Raw genomic sequence first — 14,387 nt, forward strand, 5'->3', positions numbered from 1 at the left:
GAGAGGAGCTTGGGGGCTGAGTACACCTCCCCCCGGCCTGGCTGCAGCCCAGCGTGGCTGCCTGTGGTCTGGCCCGGGAGCGAGGGACAGACCTCCCCCATGGCTGGCACCCGCTCAGCGGCCTCTTCCCAACCACGGTGGGGAAAGGGAAAGGGGCTGACGTGGGGCTGACCTCACGCCCGGCTGCCCCTCCTCCAGTGCCTCCCTCGGGGGTTCCCTGCTGCTGGGAAGCTGGACCTCCTGTGGGAGGAGTGGGGGAGGGGAGGCAAGCAGAGAATGAGGGAGGCTGAACTGAGTGGGGGGCTCTGGAGGCTGGGGTGGGGGAGACAGAAAGACCCCCCACACATCTCTGTACTTTCTCCGCAGCCTCCAAGAGATCTGGGGTTCCCCTTACTCCATGTGGAAGGGCTTATGAGAGTTTTAGAGGTGATCAAGAATGGACAGCCCTGTGGGCAGCATAGGAGGAGGCAGACTGGGCACTGACATTCAGCCGCTGCCCGGCCTGCTTACCCAGCCTGGCGGGCATCTTCACATCTGCTTCTTACAATGGCTATCATGTGACAGATGAGGAAACTAGGCACAGAGAATTTCAGAAACTTGCCTAAGCTCCCACAGCTGGAAAAAATAAAGCCAGGATTCAAATCCAAGCGTGTCAGAGCCCTGGCCCTGTGCTGGGTGCTGCACACCAGCTCTCATCTGATGAGATGAACAATGTCCTGAGAATCGCAGTGAAACGCAGATTCCAAACCAGCAGTCTGAAGTGGGGCCAAGATTCCGTATTTTGGCCAGGCGTGGTGGCTCGCACCTCTTATCCCAGCACTTTGGGATGTCATGGTGGGAAAATCACTTGAAGCCAGGAGTTTGAGAGCAGCCTGGGCAACATAGTGAGACCCCGTCTCTACAAAAATAAGTTAGCCAGGCTCAGTGGTGTGCACCTATAGTCCTAGGTACTCGGAAGGCTGAGGTGGGAAGATCACCTGAGCTCAGGAGTTCAAGGCTGCGGTGAGCTATAATTGTGTCACCGCACTCTAGCCTGGATGACAGAGCGAGAGCCAGTCTCTAAAATAACAAAAAACAAAAAATGTTCTGCATCTCTAAGCTCCCAGAGGTGTAGACACAACTGGCCTGTGCTCCATTCGTTTTACCTAGTGTAGCCTGGCATAGGCATTTAATAAATGGAAGCTGTTATTGCTATTTCCTACATAAAGTATATATCATGTGTTCTGTGCATAGTAGGGGCCAATAAACAGTAGGTCCTTGTAAAACATGATCCTATAAAGAGAGTCTGGTGAATTCTAGAGCCCAGTAGAAACCTGTGATTAGCCGGGTAAAGTGGCTCACGCCTGTAATCCCAGCACTTTGGGAGGCCAGTGGCCAGCAGATCACTTGAGGTCAGGAGTTTGAGACCAGCCTAGCCAACATGGCAAAATCCCGTCTTTACTAAAAATACAAAATTAGCCAGGGGTGGTGGTGCATGCCTGTAGTCCCAGCTACTTGGGAGGCTGAGGCACGAGAATCACTTGAACCCAGGAGGTGGAAGTTGCAGTGAGCCAAGATCACGCCATTGCACTCCAGCCTGGGCAACACAGTGAGACCCTGTCTCCAAAAAAAAAAAAAAAAAAAAAAGAAACCTACAATTGGAGTTCAGATGGACTTAGGAGAGTCAAACCTGAAAGAGGCAAAGAGCACTTGAAGGATGAGGTGACATTTGAACAGGACCTTGAAGGATCAGAATTTTCTCCATAGGAAAGGAAAAAGGGCAGTCTAGACAAAAGTTCTGTGACATTTAACAGACCTCCAAGCTACCACTATGGCCTGAGGGAAGTGGTTGTGAGGGAGGTGAGCCCAGAGGTTCCGTTGGACAGAACAAGCTACATGCTTTGTAAAATGGAAATGCCAGGTCGCTGGTTGAAAAACCATTAAGAATTCCTGCATGAGGGCCCTGGGCAGCTGCCCAGACTGTGCACACATGAACTTAGCCTTGAAGCTGGGAACTAGGTCTACAAGGAGGAGTTGGCCTTACCCCGTCAGCAGCTTAAGCAGGAATTTTAAAGGCTTTTGAAGTAAGAAGATGGTTCGGTCAGACTGGAAGGCTCAAGGCAGGGGGATGGGTCTGAAGGCTGTTGCAGCAGCACAGGCTGAGTCCAGGACACAGAGGAGGGAATAGCCCGAGCCACATGGAGGCTGATTTGGACACATTTGGTCCAGGTGGCATATAGGCCTTGGAAAGATATGGGTGTGTTCGTGTCCCAAGGCTGCCTAACACATTACCACAAACCGAGTGGCTTAAAACAATAGACATTTATTCTCTCACAGTTCTGGAGGCCAAAAGTCAGAAATCAAAGGGTCAGTAGGGCTGTGCTCCCTCCAAGGCTCTGAGGGAGGAGCCTTCCCTGTCTCTTCCAGCTTTTGGTGGCCCTAAGCCTTCCTTGACTTGGTGCCTATCACTCCAATCTCAGCCTCTGTCTTCACGCGGCCTTCTCCTCTTCTCTCCTTTCTTCATCTCTTAGGACACTTGTCCCTGCATTTAGGGCTCACCCAGAAATCCAGGATGATCTCACTTCGAGATCCTTAACTGAATTACATCTGCAAAGATTCTTTTTCCAAATAAGGTCACGTTCTGGGGATTAAGACTCAGCTATATCTTCTCTGGGGGGCCACCATCCAACCCCCTACAGTGGGAGGTGCAGGTGAGGCTCCTGTTTGAGACAGGGCAGGGAAAGCAGGGAGGGGAGGAGGCTGAGAGTTCTGGACCCACGGGCTGTCGGTGCCTGGGCCTTGCCTATGGCACACTTCTCATCTATCTGCAAAGAACCGTCCTTCAGGGAAATGGGGAGTGTTCCAGCTGGCTCGCTGGGAGGTGGGGCCTGAGTGAGTGCGCCAGGAAAGAGCCTGCTGACAGGTAGGGCCCATCCCGGCTTTGATTCATTGGCCGTCTGGGCAGGAGCTGGACCGATCAGCTAGGAATTACAAAAATGCTTCGCACATATTTTCCTCTCGCTGGTGGTTTTCTGCTTGGTTAACCCCTGCTGGGCCCCCAATCCCGTTGCTCGTCTGTGTCTGCAGCTGTGGCTCTTTCTCTGCATCTCACCCACCCCCGGCCCCAGACACTCTCTTCACATCCCCTCCCCTCTCCCCCAGTCACTGACTCTTGGCTGGAGTGGGCAGGGCTTGACCACGTCCTCATAATTGAAATTTTTGGCCCCAAAGCAGGGTGGTGCTTCCCCAAGTCAAAGGGACGGACTCAAGCTGAGGCCTCTGCTAGGGCAGGAGGAGGCTTGAGAAATGTCCTGGATGCCAAAGCCAGTGACCAGGAAAAGGCTTTTTGCCTGGGTCCCAGAGGATCCGAGTGGCCTTGTAATGAGGCAGATTTAAGGCCACTGATCCCCAATTTCTTGCCCCAATCATGTTGCCTTCCTTCCTGCCCCCATCTCATGGCATTCGCAGACTCTTCCCAGAGGGAGGAAGTCCTTCATCAATAAAAAGGGTTTTAAACTACTGGAGTTAAGGCAGAAGCTTCTGAGGCTTCTGCTCCACCTTCAAAAGTCCACCCTCAGTCAGGCTAAAGCCCCAGTTTGTGCCTGTGTCATCCTGGCCCCTTTTAGGACCCGTTTCATTGGACTGTGTCTTAGCCATTTCGGTTGCTGTAACAGAATATTGCAGACTGGGTAATTTAAAGAAAAGAAGTTTATTTCACTCACGGTTCCGGAGGCTGGGAAGTGCAAAAACGTGGCACCAGCATCTGGTGAGGAACTTTTTGCCGCATCATAACATGGCAGAAGACGTCACATGATGAGAGCTGGTGTGCACGTTAGGTCTGGCCTTTCTTCCTCTTCTTCTAGCCACCAGTCCCCGTCATGAGGGCCCAACACTGATAATCTTATCTAATCCCAACTACCTCCCAAAGGGCCCACCACCAATCAACACACGGATTTGGGGATTGGGTTTCCAACACATGAAATTTGGGGGACACATTCAAATCATAGCAAGCTTCACTGGATGTCGGGCGCCAGCTTTTGCAAAGATGGCTGCAGAAACCGCCCTCCAAAAATCCACAAGCCTGTGCAGAAGGCTGTGGCTGAAGGAGAGAGCATCACAACACCCCTGTCCCCCCCATAAGTCTCCAGGGAGAAATTCCCTTTCGAAACCAGTCCCAGGACAGGCTCTGCTTTCCCTGAGACTCCTCTTTTTTGATTATGAGAATCACATAAGAAGATCACATTTCCATTTTCCTTTTGGCTGCCAGGAATCTCAGATCCAACTTTGAAGCTCAGCCATGGCAATTATGTGGCCCCTTGTGATCTGAAACATTTATTTTCTTTCTTTCTGTGGTCTTAGTTTTCTCACTCTGTTTATATCTTCTCTCATCCCGATTCTCTATTTTATCAGCATTTTCATTAGGTACTTTCTGCTATAAGCTGCTTTACATGCTGTTTGGAATAAAGAGGATTGTAAATAGGGAAATAAATACATCGTGGTTCCATTATGATGTTAATATTTATTGCTGAAAATGTGATTGTTTAGCAAAATAAATGAATTCATATTCTGCATTGCCTTTGAATTTCGAACAGAGGTTACCCGGGAGACTCTCTTTCTTCTGCTAGTAACCATTGAGCTCCTGTAGATCTAACGCCTGGTGCATAGAAGGCCTTGCCAGTCTTGACCAGGTGAGTGGATGGTGTTGACCATAAAGATGAGAAAACATCAACAGCACCTCTCACAAGCTGAGTGACGTCAGGGTACCCTCTGCCTCCCTGGGCCTCAGTTTCCTTATGTGAGATAGAAGGAGTAACCCAGCCAAAGCCTCACTGAGTGGTTGGCAGGATCTCGTGATGGGTGAGAAGATGCTTTGTGAACTGCAAGATGTAGGGCCTCGCAGAGCCCATGGGCATATGTATCCTGTGGGTAGCTGTTGGCAATTGTTCTCTTGGGATTGGGGGAAGGGTGGTGCCATGTCCTGTTGAACTCCTGAGAGCCGGCTGGGCAGGAGGGCTGCCCCGCTGGCTCTACCACACGCCTGGGGTCAGGGGGCCTCTCTCTCCAGGCATCCTCTGGACCTGAGACTCAAGTTACCATGAGGGGATCAGTCAGCTACTAGGACTTTTGTCTGCCAGGCTCGCACCCTCCCCATCCACCTGGCCCTGGCCTTGAACTCAGGACTGTCAGAATCCTCCCTTCCACATTCACTGGGAGAGAGTGGCCCCTTCCCCTGCAAAGAGGGCACCAGGTGTCCGAGACGCATTCCGCTTGGACCATCTCCACCCTTGGAGGAGCGGGATTCACGAGGCATTTCTATGTCCCTACTTGTAATTCCTTCGGACAACCTTGTGGAGTAGATAAGATGGCATTCGTCACTGATGATTCTTGCAATTTTCAAGATAAGACAGCTGAGCCCATGAAAAGGGTCACGGGACTGCATCGGGGAGCGCCAGGCCCAGGATCCTGGCCGGCCGCAGGGGCAGGGCCTTCCCAGCAAAGCAAACACCTCCCTTCTCCCACTTTTTCCCACAAAGTGATTGTTTTTGCCTCTTTTTTGGAGGGTGACCCAATAACCAATTAACAGTCGTTTGTTCTATTTTGCCAGGGCAGGGCCCTCTCCCAGGCTGAGAGAGGCAGGGAGCATCCCCAGGCCCTGGCGTCCCCAGCCAGCCACCCAGAACTTCGCTGTCATTCTCTACCTTTCTGTGCTTTGCCATTTGTTTTGTTTTCCTCTAGTTTCCTAGTAAAGGTTGCTTTTGAAAAGCTTCAACCTTGTCTCCCTGAGCAGAGGGGAGGGGTGTTTCCACCCCTGGGCGGTAGGGGAGGACGTTGTGGGGTGTGGCCCAGGGCCTGAGCCAGCCTCCTGGAGACTGGGCGGGAGACTTCAGGGGAAGACTCAGAAACAGCTGCGGGCCTGCCGGCCTCTCCGTCCCAAGCAGCTGCCTTCCCGGCCCTTGGCCATTTGCACTTGGCGTGGGGGACTCCTGAGGAACGAGAGATGAAAGCGCAGGGTGGCCTTTCTCCGACTTTAATGTGCACACGAGTCTCCTGGGATCTTGCTAATGTGTACGTTCTGATTCTGCCGGTCTGGGGGTGAGGTCAAGATTCTGCACTGCTAATCAGCTTCCAGGTGAGGCCAAGGTCGCGCCATGTTGTTGAATGCAGTCCCTTCACGGCACAGAGAGCAGAGGGGACCACAGCCTGAGCCCCCTGCTGCCTCCCAGAGCGAGGCTCTCCCCATCATGGACTCACCGCCCTCTATGTGCCTCGTCCATCACATACATCCTAAGTGTCCCTCCCAGCCTGTGAGCTTCTAGAAGGCATTGCAACCCGGCACAGGAGCTGACACAAATATTCAGGAACAAGCAAGTAGGTGACTCTCAGAAACACTGCCCAGATCCCCGAAATAAATCTCGGCTCGGGGAGCCCCAGACCCAAACCCTAGAGCAAAGAGCAGGGAGACATTCGGGGCCGCTCCAGAGTCTCAGTGTCTGTGGTTTCCCAGTTCTGACCTTGAATCCCCCCAGGAAGGGATTGCAGAAGGCTGGGAAGAAGGTTGCAGTGGAAGGGGATTCGGTTCCCAAATGGGCAGCGGGAGGAGGGACGGAATCAGGGCGGGCAGAGTCCTCCTTGGTTCTGGCCCCAGTGTCCTGTGTGATTCTGAGTAGGACCACCTGTCCCCTCCCACTCTGGAGCCATTCGAGTTGTCCTGTTTTGTCCCTCTGAATGGTCAACAGGACATTCCTGGGCAACAGAGACCTTGGCAGCTGGTATCTTACAGGTCCTCGAAGTCTCATGTAGGGGAAAGATCTTGAGATCTGGAGGTGAAGGAGTGGCCCTAACTGGCCCTAAACACTTCAGGTGCCCCTGGGCATGTGGTTTCATGGCTCTGAGCCTTGATTTCTTCTCTGGTATGTGGGGATGGCAACTCCTGGAGATCCCATGAGATTAAGTGAGGGGTTGGGAGGGAACGAGCTGAGATATCACACGGCACCCCATTTACTTCTTCTTTTTTTTTTTTTTTTTTTTTTTTTGAGACAGGGTCTTCCTCTGTCACCCAGGCTGCAGTGCAGTGGTGCAATCATGGCTCACCGCAGCCTCAGCCTCCTGGGATCAAGGGATCCTCCCACCTCAGCACCCCGAGTAGCTGGGACCACAGGCGGATGCCACAGCATCTGGCTGTTCGTATATTTTGTAGACAGGGTTTCACCATGTTGGCCAGGCTGGTCTCGAATTCCTGGGCTCAAATGATCCACCTGCCTCAGCCTCCCAAAGTGCTAGGATTACAGGAGTGACCCACAGTGCCCAGTACCCCCTTTACCTCTGAGCAATCCATCTCTTTCCTTGGGGGCACCCCATGATCTAGACACCGCCCACCTTGTTCTGCCTTGGCCAAAATACCACCTAACTGCCCCCACCTATGCCAGGTGCCCCTCCCCCACCCTCCTCCACCCTTGGCTGAGTCCCACTTGGCTGGTGCCCAGGACAGGGACAGTCCCAGCCCTTCCAGCCCATCTCCCCACATCAGTACACTCCGGAGAGCCAGCCAAGAGTAGATTCTTTATTCATTTCTCTTTTTTTCTTAAAAAAAAAAAGTATTCATTTGGTATAAAAAATAAATATTTTAAATATGACATTGAATAAATAAAAATAATCTGTCAGTATGAAACATCCCCACAGGGTACATTCATCAAAGAGGAATTTGTCACCCAAGGCCATGTGCTTTTCAGTGGAAAGGAAGGAGGGAAACCTCTAAGGCCGCATGGTGGGCCCACGGAGCTAGCACGTGGGCGGGACTGAAGGCTGGATGCCGGGATTGGGGTGGGGAACTAGAGATGATTGTAAGGCAGGAACATCTGTACCATCTGCAGGGAAATGCTACCTCCCCGGTTGCCAGAGCTCCAACCCCACACACTATGTCTACTCTGGAGAGCCGGCAAGGCAGAGCGGGACTGGCTGGGTCAGGGTGGAAGTGCCCCAAGTCAGGGACAAGGAGGACAATGGGGACGATGGGGAGGAGAGACAAGTAAACTAGCAGTGCTTTTTTAAAAAATGTTTAAAGAATAAATAAGGGCCCGGAGACGTCTCTCTTGGTAAACTCTCTCTTCCTCCGGCCAGGCACAGGTGTGGTCCACACCAGCAGATAAAAAGGGAAGAGAAACCCAGCTCCCGGCCTGGCAGAGCTGTTTCACGCAAAGGCTCTGTGATTCAGTGATGCTGTGCAGGGTGGACGCCAAGCTGCCGGACGGGATCTGGAGGGAGCACTGAGGATGGGTCCCATGGGGCCAAGTCCAGGCTGGGCGGGAGAGCGACTCAGAGCCAGGGTCGCAAGGTGGGCCTGGCACAGAGCTCCCAAGTCCACAGGGAGATGAGGTGATGGGCGAGTCAGCTGGGCCCCCCAGGTGGAATCAGCAACTCTGGTTCCCAGACAAGTTTGTCTTTCTTGAAGCCCATCTTGGGGGAATGCAGCCAGCCCCAAGCTAAGCCGGATGAAGCAGGAAGGAGAAGGCAGTCCCTGCATCCTGGACAAGGGTGAGTGTGGCCCACATCTCAACAGCCACATCCTCGTCTTGCCGTTGGGATGGACAGATGGACAACTCCGGGCTGCACCCTCCACCCCTACCCCAGGCCTCAGGACCTGCCTGCACACTGCCCATGCGCCATCCAGGTAAAGTGCTTAGAGAGCGACAGGGAAAGGTGCAAAGTGAGTGAAAAGTACCATAATTAGTACCATCATCTTGTCGGAGGAACTTGGAGGCCGGCAGCCCGCTCAGGGTTTGAGAAGAAGCCAGAACACTGCTCTGAGCAGCTGCCCCAACTCTGCTGCCTCCCTCCCTCCCCTACTCTCAGACTGGAGGGCGTTTCTCCACTCGCCTGGCCCCAGCACAAAGGAAGAGATCGGGTTCCCTGCCTGGGAGCCCAGACATGGGTGGGAGTGGGATGGGGGTGGAGCAGGAGGGCCCACAGCTTCCTGGTCTGAGTCCCAGGCGTCTGCAGCCTCCCTCTCCTCTTCTTGGGAGCAATGGGCAGCTGATCCCCCCAGTCTACCCCACCTTCCTGGGGTCTAGCCCAGCCAGGCCCCCCCGCACCCTCTATGGGTGTCCGGGCCACAGGAGGAGCTTCCCTGCTGTGTCGGAGCATGCTGGGTGCAGGGGCAGGGTTGTTCCAGGGCGCTACTTCAGAGGCAGCATGGGGACACAGAAACAAGGACAGGGTGGGCCACAAGGACTGTCTTGCCCACTGCTCCAGGGGGCACAATATCTTCCAGGAACAGTGCGCCTCACAACACAATGCTGGGGCACCCGAGAACAGTGTGAACCAGCCCCCTGGAATCAAGACAGAAAGGCACCCGGCCTCTCCACAAACTGGCCCAGCCCCTGCAGCCTGGACCCTGACACCCTAAAGCAAGTCACAGTAGGGGATGGGGGTGGAGCAAGACCCCCCACTCCCACTCAGGCCTCCCCATTCTCTCAGATCCGACCCTTCTCTGAGCTTCACCCGTAAGGCTTATTCCACTTGTAACATTGTCGACTTCCAGACCAGGCCCTGCTAAGCCCTGGCCCTGGCACTTGTGTCGGGAGCCATCATCATATTTTGTTGAGTAGGGACCAGGTAAAGGGGAATTAACTTTGCCACTGAAAGCACCAATAAGTTAATATAAATAGGATATCATAATAAATAGAAATCATGCCAGGTCAGACGCACAGCACGCTTGGAGCTCAGGGTTCCCTGAGACCCTGACCCCAAGTTCTGCTGTCCCCTTGCCCTGGGGACCAGAGACGGCCTCCAGTCCCCCTCAAGTACCTCTGTGTGACCTCACAAGGCCTCCCAGGGCCTCAGATGTGAGCTGCTACTCTGAGCTACCCCAGCCCCTTCTTACAGACCCTTACCCAGAGGAAGAGCCTGGGTCCCTCAGAACGTCTGCACCTGACTTAGCAACCTGCCCTTGCCCTACCCACCTCCACAAACCCCTGCTGCAGGTCCAGCCATCAGACCCTGGCCATCCCAGGCTGCAGGGAAGATCACGGGGAAGAGAAGGAAGAACCTATCAAAGCTTTCCAGGCCTCTCCTCCTCCCAGCGTCTTCCTTCCCAGGCCTGAAGGTGGCTTCTCTGCCTCCCCAATAGCCTGAATGCCAAGTGACCTCCTTCTGGAAACTTCTGCCTGATTGTTCCTATGCCCAAGTTCTCTGATCATCCTCAAAAGAAGACAGCCTTCCATCCCAGAGGCCCCTCTCTATCTTCCACTCATCAAACTTCTAGGGGACAAGGAGTCCTTTGGGATCCTAGCCCCTCTGGCCCACCTAAGTCCCAACCTAAGGGGCAGCAAAGGCACAGATGGTGATAATTTGCTGGGGGCTGGTCCACTCCCCTGGGCCCTGCTGTCTCACCCTGTGGTCAGGGCTCTTGTAGATGACTTGTGTAGTTTGTTCACTGCACAAAGTGAGCAAGGGGCCAAAGGGACAAGTAGAGGCAGAAGTCCAGCCCACGCTCCCCAGTCCACAATCTCCCAGACGAAGGGGCACCTTCTTCTAGCTCCCTCCCTATGGAAGTTTCCACTCTGCTCAGCTTCATCACAGCCCAGCCCAGAGTGGAGTGGACTGGCCAGGCACCCTCGGGGTCTGCCAGCAGCCCCCATTTGGGTTTAGCGATGCCCTGGGCCCCAGCCACCCTAGGACAGGCCCCCACATCTGGACCCAACTCCTGAGATCCCTCGGTTCACAGCACACTTCAAGACCTCCTGCTAGAAGGCCTGGGCCAACACGGCGATGATCTGCTTATACTTCCCCAGGAGTTGACAGCCCAGCTTCTTCTTCTGGAAGACGTCCTTACCCGAGGTGTCAGGGCCGTAGGTCACGTCCACATGGCCCACGTGGTACTTGCTGCACAGGCGGCACAGCACGTTGCTAAGGAGGCCTCGCAGGATGTCGGCGGTGGCGTTGAGCTTGCTGTGGAGGCTGAGGGCACTGGGGTTGAGGATCTTCTGGTCCCGGGTGATGTTGCCCAGGGAGGTGCCAAGGTACACGACTATGCGGTACAGCTCCACCAGCTTGGCCTTCTCCGTGCCGTTGGCGTGGAAGGGTGGGAAGTCCGTCACGTTGGGGCCACATAGCTTGTCCAGGTTGTTGGGGAACGGCTCCCCCTGGGCTGTGTACTGAGGGGCAGAAGGGAGGTGACGTGGGAGTCAGGGGTCAGTGTCCCAGCCCTGCCGCCAACCCTTTGGGCAAGCTCTTGCGTCTGTTTCCCCATCTAGCGCATAAGGACCCAACTCCTTGCCCTGTAAGCATCTGGAATTGTCGTGAGAGCCAAAACTAATTGTAATGTGAGTGCCCTTGCTAAAGATCAAAGACTGAGCCATGCACGCAGTCATCATTATCATCATCATCATCACCACCCTAAGGGGACAGAAGGGAAAACTCGGTGTCTAGCCCTAGCTGGGGCACCACACACAAGTACTTCCATCCCTGCACTCACAATGTTCCGGGACGCCCCTCCATGCCCAGCACCCACAGCCCACTGCCTCTCAACCGCATCTCCCTGGTGCCTCACGCCCATTTCCCCTCCATCCCTCGCTCCCTGCAGCAGGACAATCACAAGACAAGAAGTGCCAGGTCCCCACCTTTGCACCCAGTTCTCCCCTTGCTAACTGGGCACCCTGGGGAAGCTTCCCTGGGGAAGCTTGGGCAGGAAGTGGCAGGAGTCTGGGGGTGGTTTAATCAAGCCCTCTCCCCATTCTCTCCTTCCAGCCTCAAAAGGTCTCCTCAACCCAGATCAGGACAGCCCCTAATGATATTTACAAGCCCCCTCCCTGCCATCTCCTGTCAGTATCCCAGGGGTAACTTACATAGAGAATAAAGAGGGCATTGGCACTGCCATTGAGCTGTGCCAGTTGGCTCCTGATCTGGTTCATGAGGTTGTTGTGACATGGGTGGCGTATGGCACAGGTGGCGTTGACAGGGGTGATGGGGAGGGGGCTCCCCGCCCCATGTTTCCAGTGCAGAACCAACAGCAGGGGCACAACTCCTGGGGACAGTCAGGAAGAAGCCATGAGTAGAAAGGCAGGAAAGGGTGGCCTGGGGTCATGGCACACCAGATGGGGGTCCAACAATGGCCGCATGGGAGAGGACTCCTGGTTCCCCCTCACCACCTGCAGCTGTCTTCCTGGGGCCTAGTCTTCACTCTGTCACTGCGTGTGTTTCTCTGTTTCCCTCTCTCTACCTTAGCTCTCCCTGCTCTCTTCTGGGATGACGGAAAGACGAGGGCAAGACACAAGCCATTTCCACCCAAAGGGTGCAGGGTCCAGGAGGGACTCCCAGCCATCCCACCCTTTCCCTCAGGAAGGCAAAGGCCCTAAGGCCCCCTGGCCCTCTGGCTGGAAGGCACCAGGCCCCAGGCCCAGCAGGCACCAGGAGAAAGGAGACTCCTCTCTTCCCACCTCCCGTGGTGGCCCAGGTTCCTCAGTGGCGCTTCCCACTCACTGGCCCATTGCAGCCCAAATCTCCGAAGCCAGGCACCCATGGGGGCCACGGGGCATAGGGGAGTGGGGAGGAGTCCTCGGCTGACCCTCATCTCCCTCCCAAACCTGCCGCTTGATTCTGGCTCCCTGGGCCAATTGCCCCCAATTCTGCCCCCGCCCCCATCATCCCCTATCTCTTCCTTCCCTAGTGTCCCCTATCTCACTCAAGCTCACCCCATTTCTGCCTGGCTGTCCCCACTCTCCATCCCCAAATCATCATTCAAAACTCTCTGTTCCCCCAGCTCCGGACAGCCCCTGACTCCATGCCTTCTCCCGACTCATCTGCTGTCCCTTGTCCCAGGGGTTCCCCTCCCCCCTAACACACACACACACCGGCTCAGGGAGGGAGAGGAAATGGTGCACCAGGAGAGAGAGAAAAGGCAAAAGGTCATAGGCAGTCGGGTGGGCGGGGAGGAAGGAAAGTGAAAGGTGACAGGAGAGCTGGGAGCTGTCCCGACATGTCCTGGTTTGCCCCTCCCCCAGGGGGGCCTGTTCTCCCGACTCCCCCCAGGCCCCCTTAGACGCTTTTCCAGGGCTCCGCAGAAGGGCACCTGAAGATGGTGGGGGCCGGGGTCAGCGGGCGAGTGAGGCTGGAGACCTCCCCCGGATCCCCCATGCTGGAACAGGCGGGAGAGGGGCCTCCTCAAGTTCACTTCTCCTGGGTCCCCTGTTCGTCCCAGCATCCCCAGGCAGTGCTGAGGCCCCGGGGTGGCTGCGGGAGGGGGGCCACACCCCTATATCTCACCTAGCGCAGACCACACGCTTCCAGACACCAGCAGATGGAGGCGGCACCTGCTCCCGTCCCAGGCCGGAGTTTGCAAGCTGCTCGCCGCCCGCGCCCCTCCCTGGGAGCAGCCCGGGACCGCGGTTGGAAAGGAGAAAGCGGAAAGAAAGAAAGAAAGAAAAGAAAAAGAGAGAGGGAGAGTGAATCTGGGAGAAAGCGCAGAGGGAAGAGCAGCCAGCGAGTGTCCGGAGCGAGGAGGAGGAGGAGGAGAAGGAGAGGGGGAGGAAGAGGAGGAGGATGAAGGCTCGGCGCCCCCTCCCTCGCCGCCAACCTGCCGCGGGGCGTGCGGTGCTTGGGACCATGTGCCCGCGCTCGCTCCGGGCCGCCACCCAGCGCCTCCGGTGGCTGCGCGGGCGCCCCAAGTGTTCGTGTGTCTGCTGCGGGTGGGCGTCCGGCTCGCGCTGCCGAGCGCCCCAAGTTGCCGCCGCGCCCCGCAGCGGGGACGCGAAGCCGGCGCGGGGCGGGTGTATTTACCTGCCGCCAAGACCTTCATTATGGGCTGCACTTCAGAGGGCCTTGGAGGAAACCTCAGATGCCGGCAGTTTTCAGAGGTTCATGCTCAAATGGGGAATTTGCCTGATTTATATACTGGAGCCTGTGTTGTAAGACAGAAACAGCTATATTTAGCCGGGATCCCCAGTCCAGGAAGTTGTTTGAGGTGCATCATAGGAAATTATGAATGGAAGAAAGTGAGAGTGAAGGGGGGGACGAGTGAGGGGGGAGGGGGGGGAGAACAGACTTTTTCCCTCTTCTAAGAATTTGATTGATAAAATTATAATGAAGCCTTCGACAAAACGCCCTGTGGTTTTCCTGCCTGGCTTGTCCCGGGAGTTGTCTGAAGATGGGCATCGCCAGGAGGGGGCCCCTGGCCGAGTCAGCAGGGGTCCCAGCAGTGGGCGCCCCAGACGGCCCTGACTCACCTGGGTTTGGGGAGGTAGCGAGTCTGGACTAGCAGATGGAGACTGGCCCCTGTGCCCCCTGGTTGGGGGGCTTTAGGGGGGCAGTGGGAGGAGGAGGGTTGGGGCTTGGCTGAGAAGGAGCCTCCAGGAGGAGGGGCCGGGACCGGCGTGGACTTTAGACGGTCATAAAGTGGAACTGAACATGGGCGC

At 55.6% G+C, this 14,387-nt stretch overlaps 1 protein-coding gene and 1 long non-coding RNA gene across 2 annotated transcripts; one reads left to right on the forward strand and one right to left on the reverse strand.

Annotated features, from left to right (window-relative positions):
* Nucleotides 1–6,267: 6,267 nt before the first annotated feature.
* LOC115931901 (uncharacterized) lies at nucleotides 6,268–8,320 on the forward strand. The gene is made up of 3 exons (XR_004068323.3): nucleotides 6,268–6,348; nucleotides 6,761–6,890; nucleotides 7,021–8,320. It is a non-coding gene; the product is annotated as an uncharacterized lncRNA (long non-coding RNA).
* Nucleotides 7,526–14,068, reverse strand: LIF (LIF interleukin 6 family cytokine). The gene is made up of 3 exons (XM_055374172.1): nucleotides 13,753–14,068; nucleotides 11,823–12,001; nucleotides 7,526–11,132 (listed from the first exon to the last, which is right to left on the reverse strand). Exons 1-3 carry the CDS (start codon nucleotides 13,769–13,771, stop codon nucleotides 10,722–10,724), a joined length of 609 nt encoding a protein of 202 aa, XP_055230147.1. The 5' UTR covers nucleotides 13,772–14,068; the 3' UTR covers nucleotides 7,526–10,721.
* Nucleotides 14,069–14,387: the final 319 nt, after the last annotated feature.

The sequence above is a fragment of the Gorilla gorilla genome, chromosome 23 (genome assembly GCF_029281585.2).
Source record: "Gorilla gorilla gorilla isolate KB3781 chromosome 23, NHGRI_mGorGor1-v2.1_pri, whole genome shotgun sequence".
NCBI classification, from domain to species: Eukaryota; Metazoa; Chordata; class Mammalia; order Primates; family Hominidae; genus Gorilla; species Gorilla gorilla.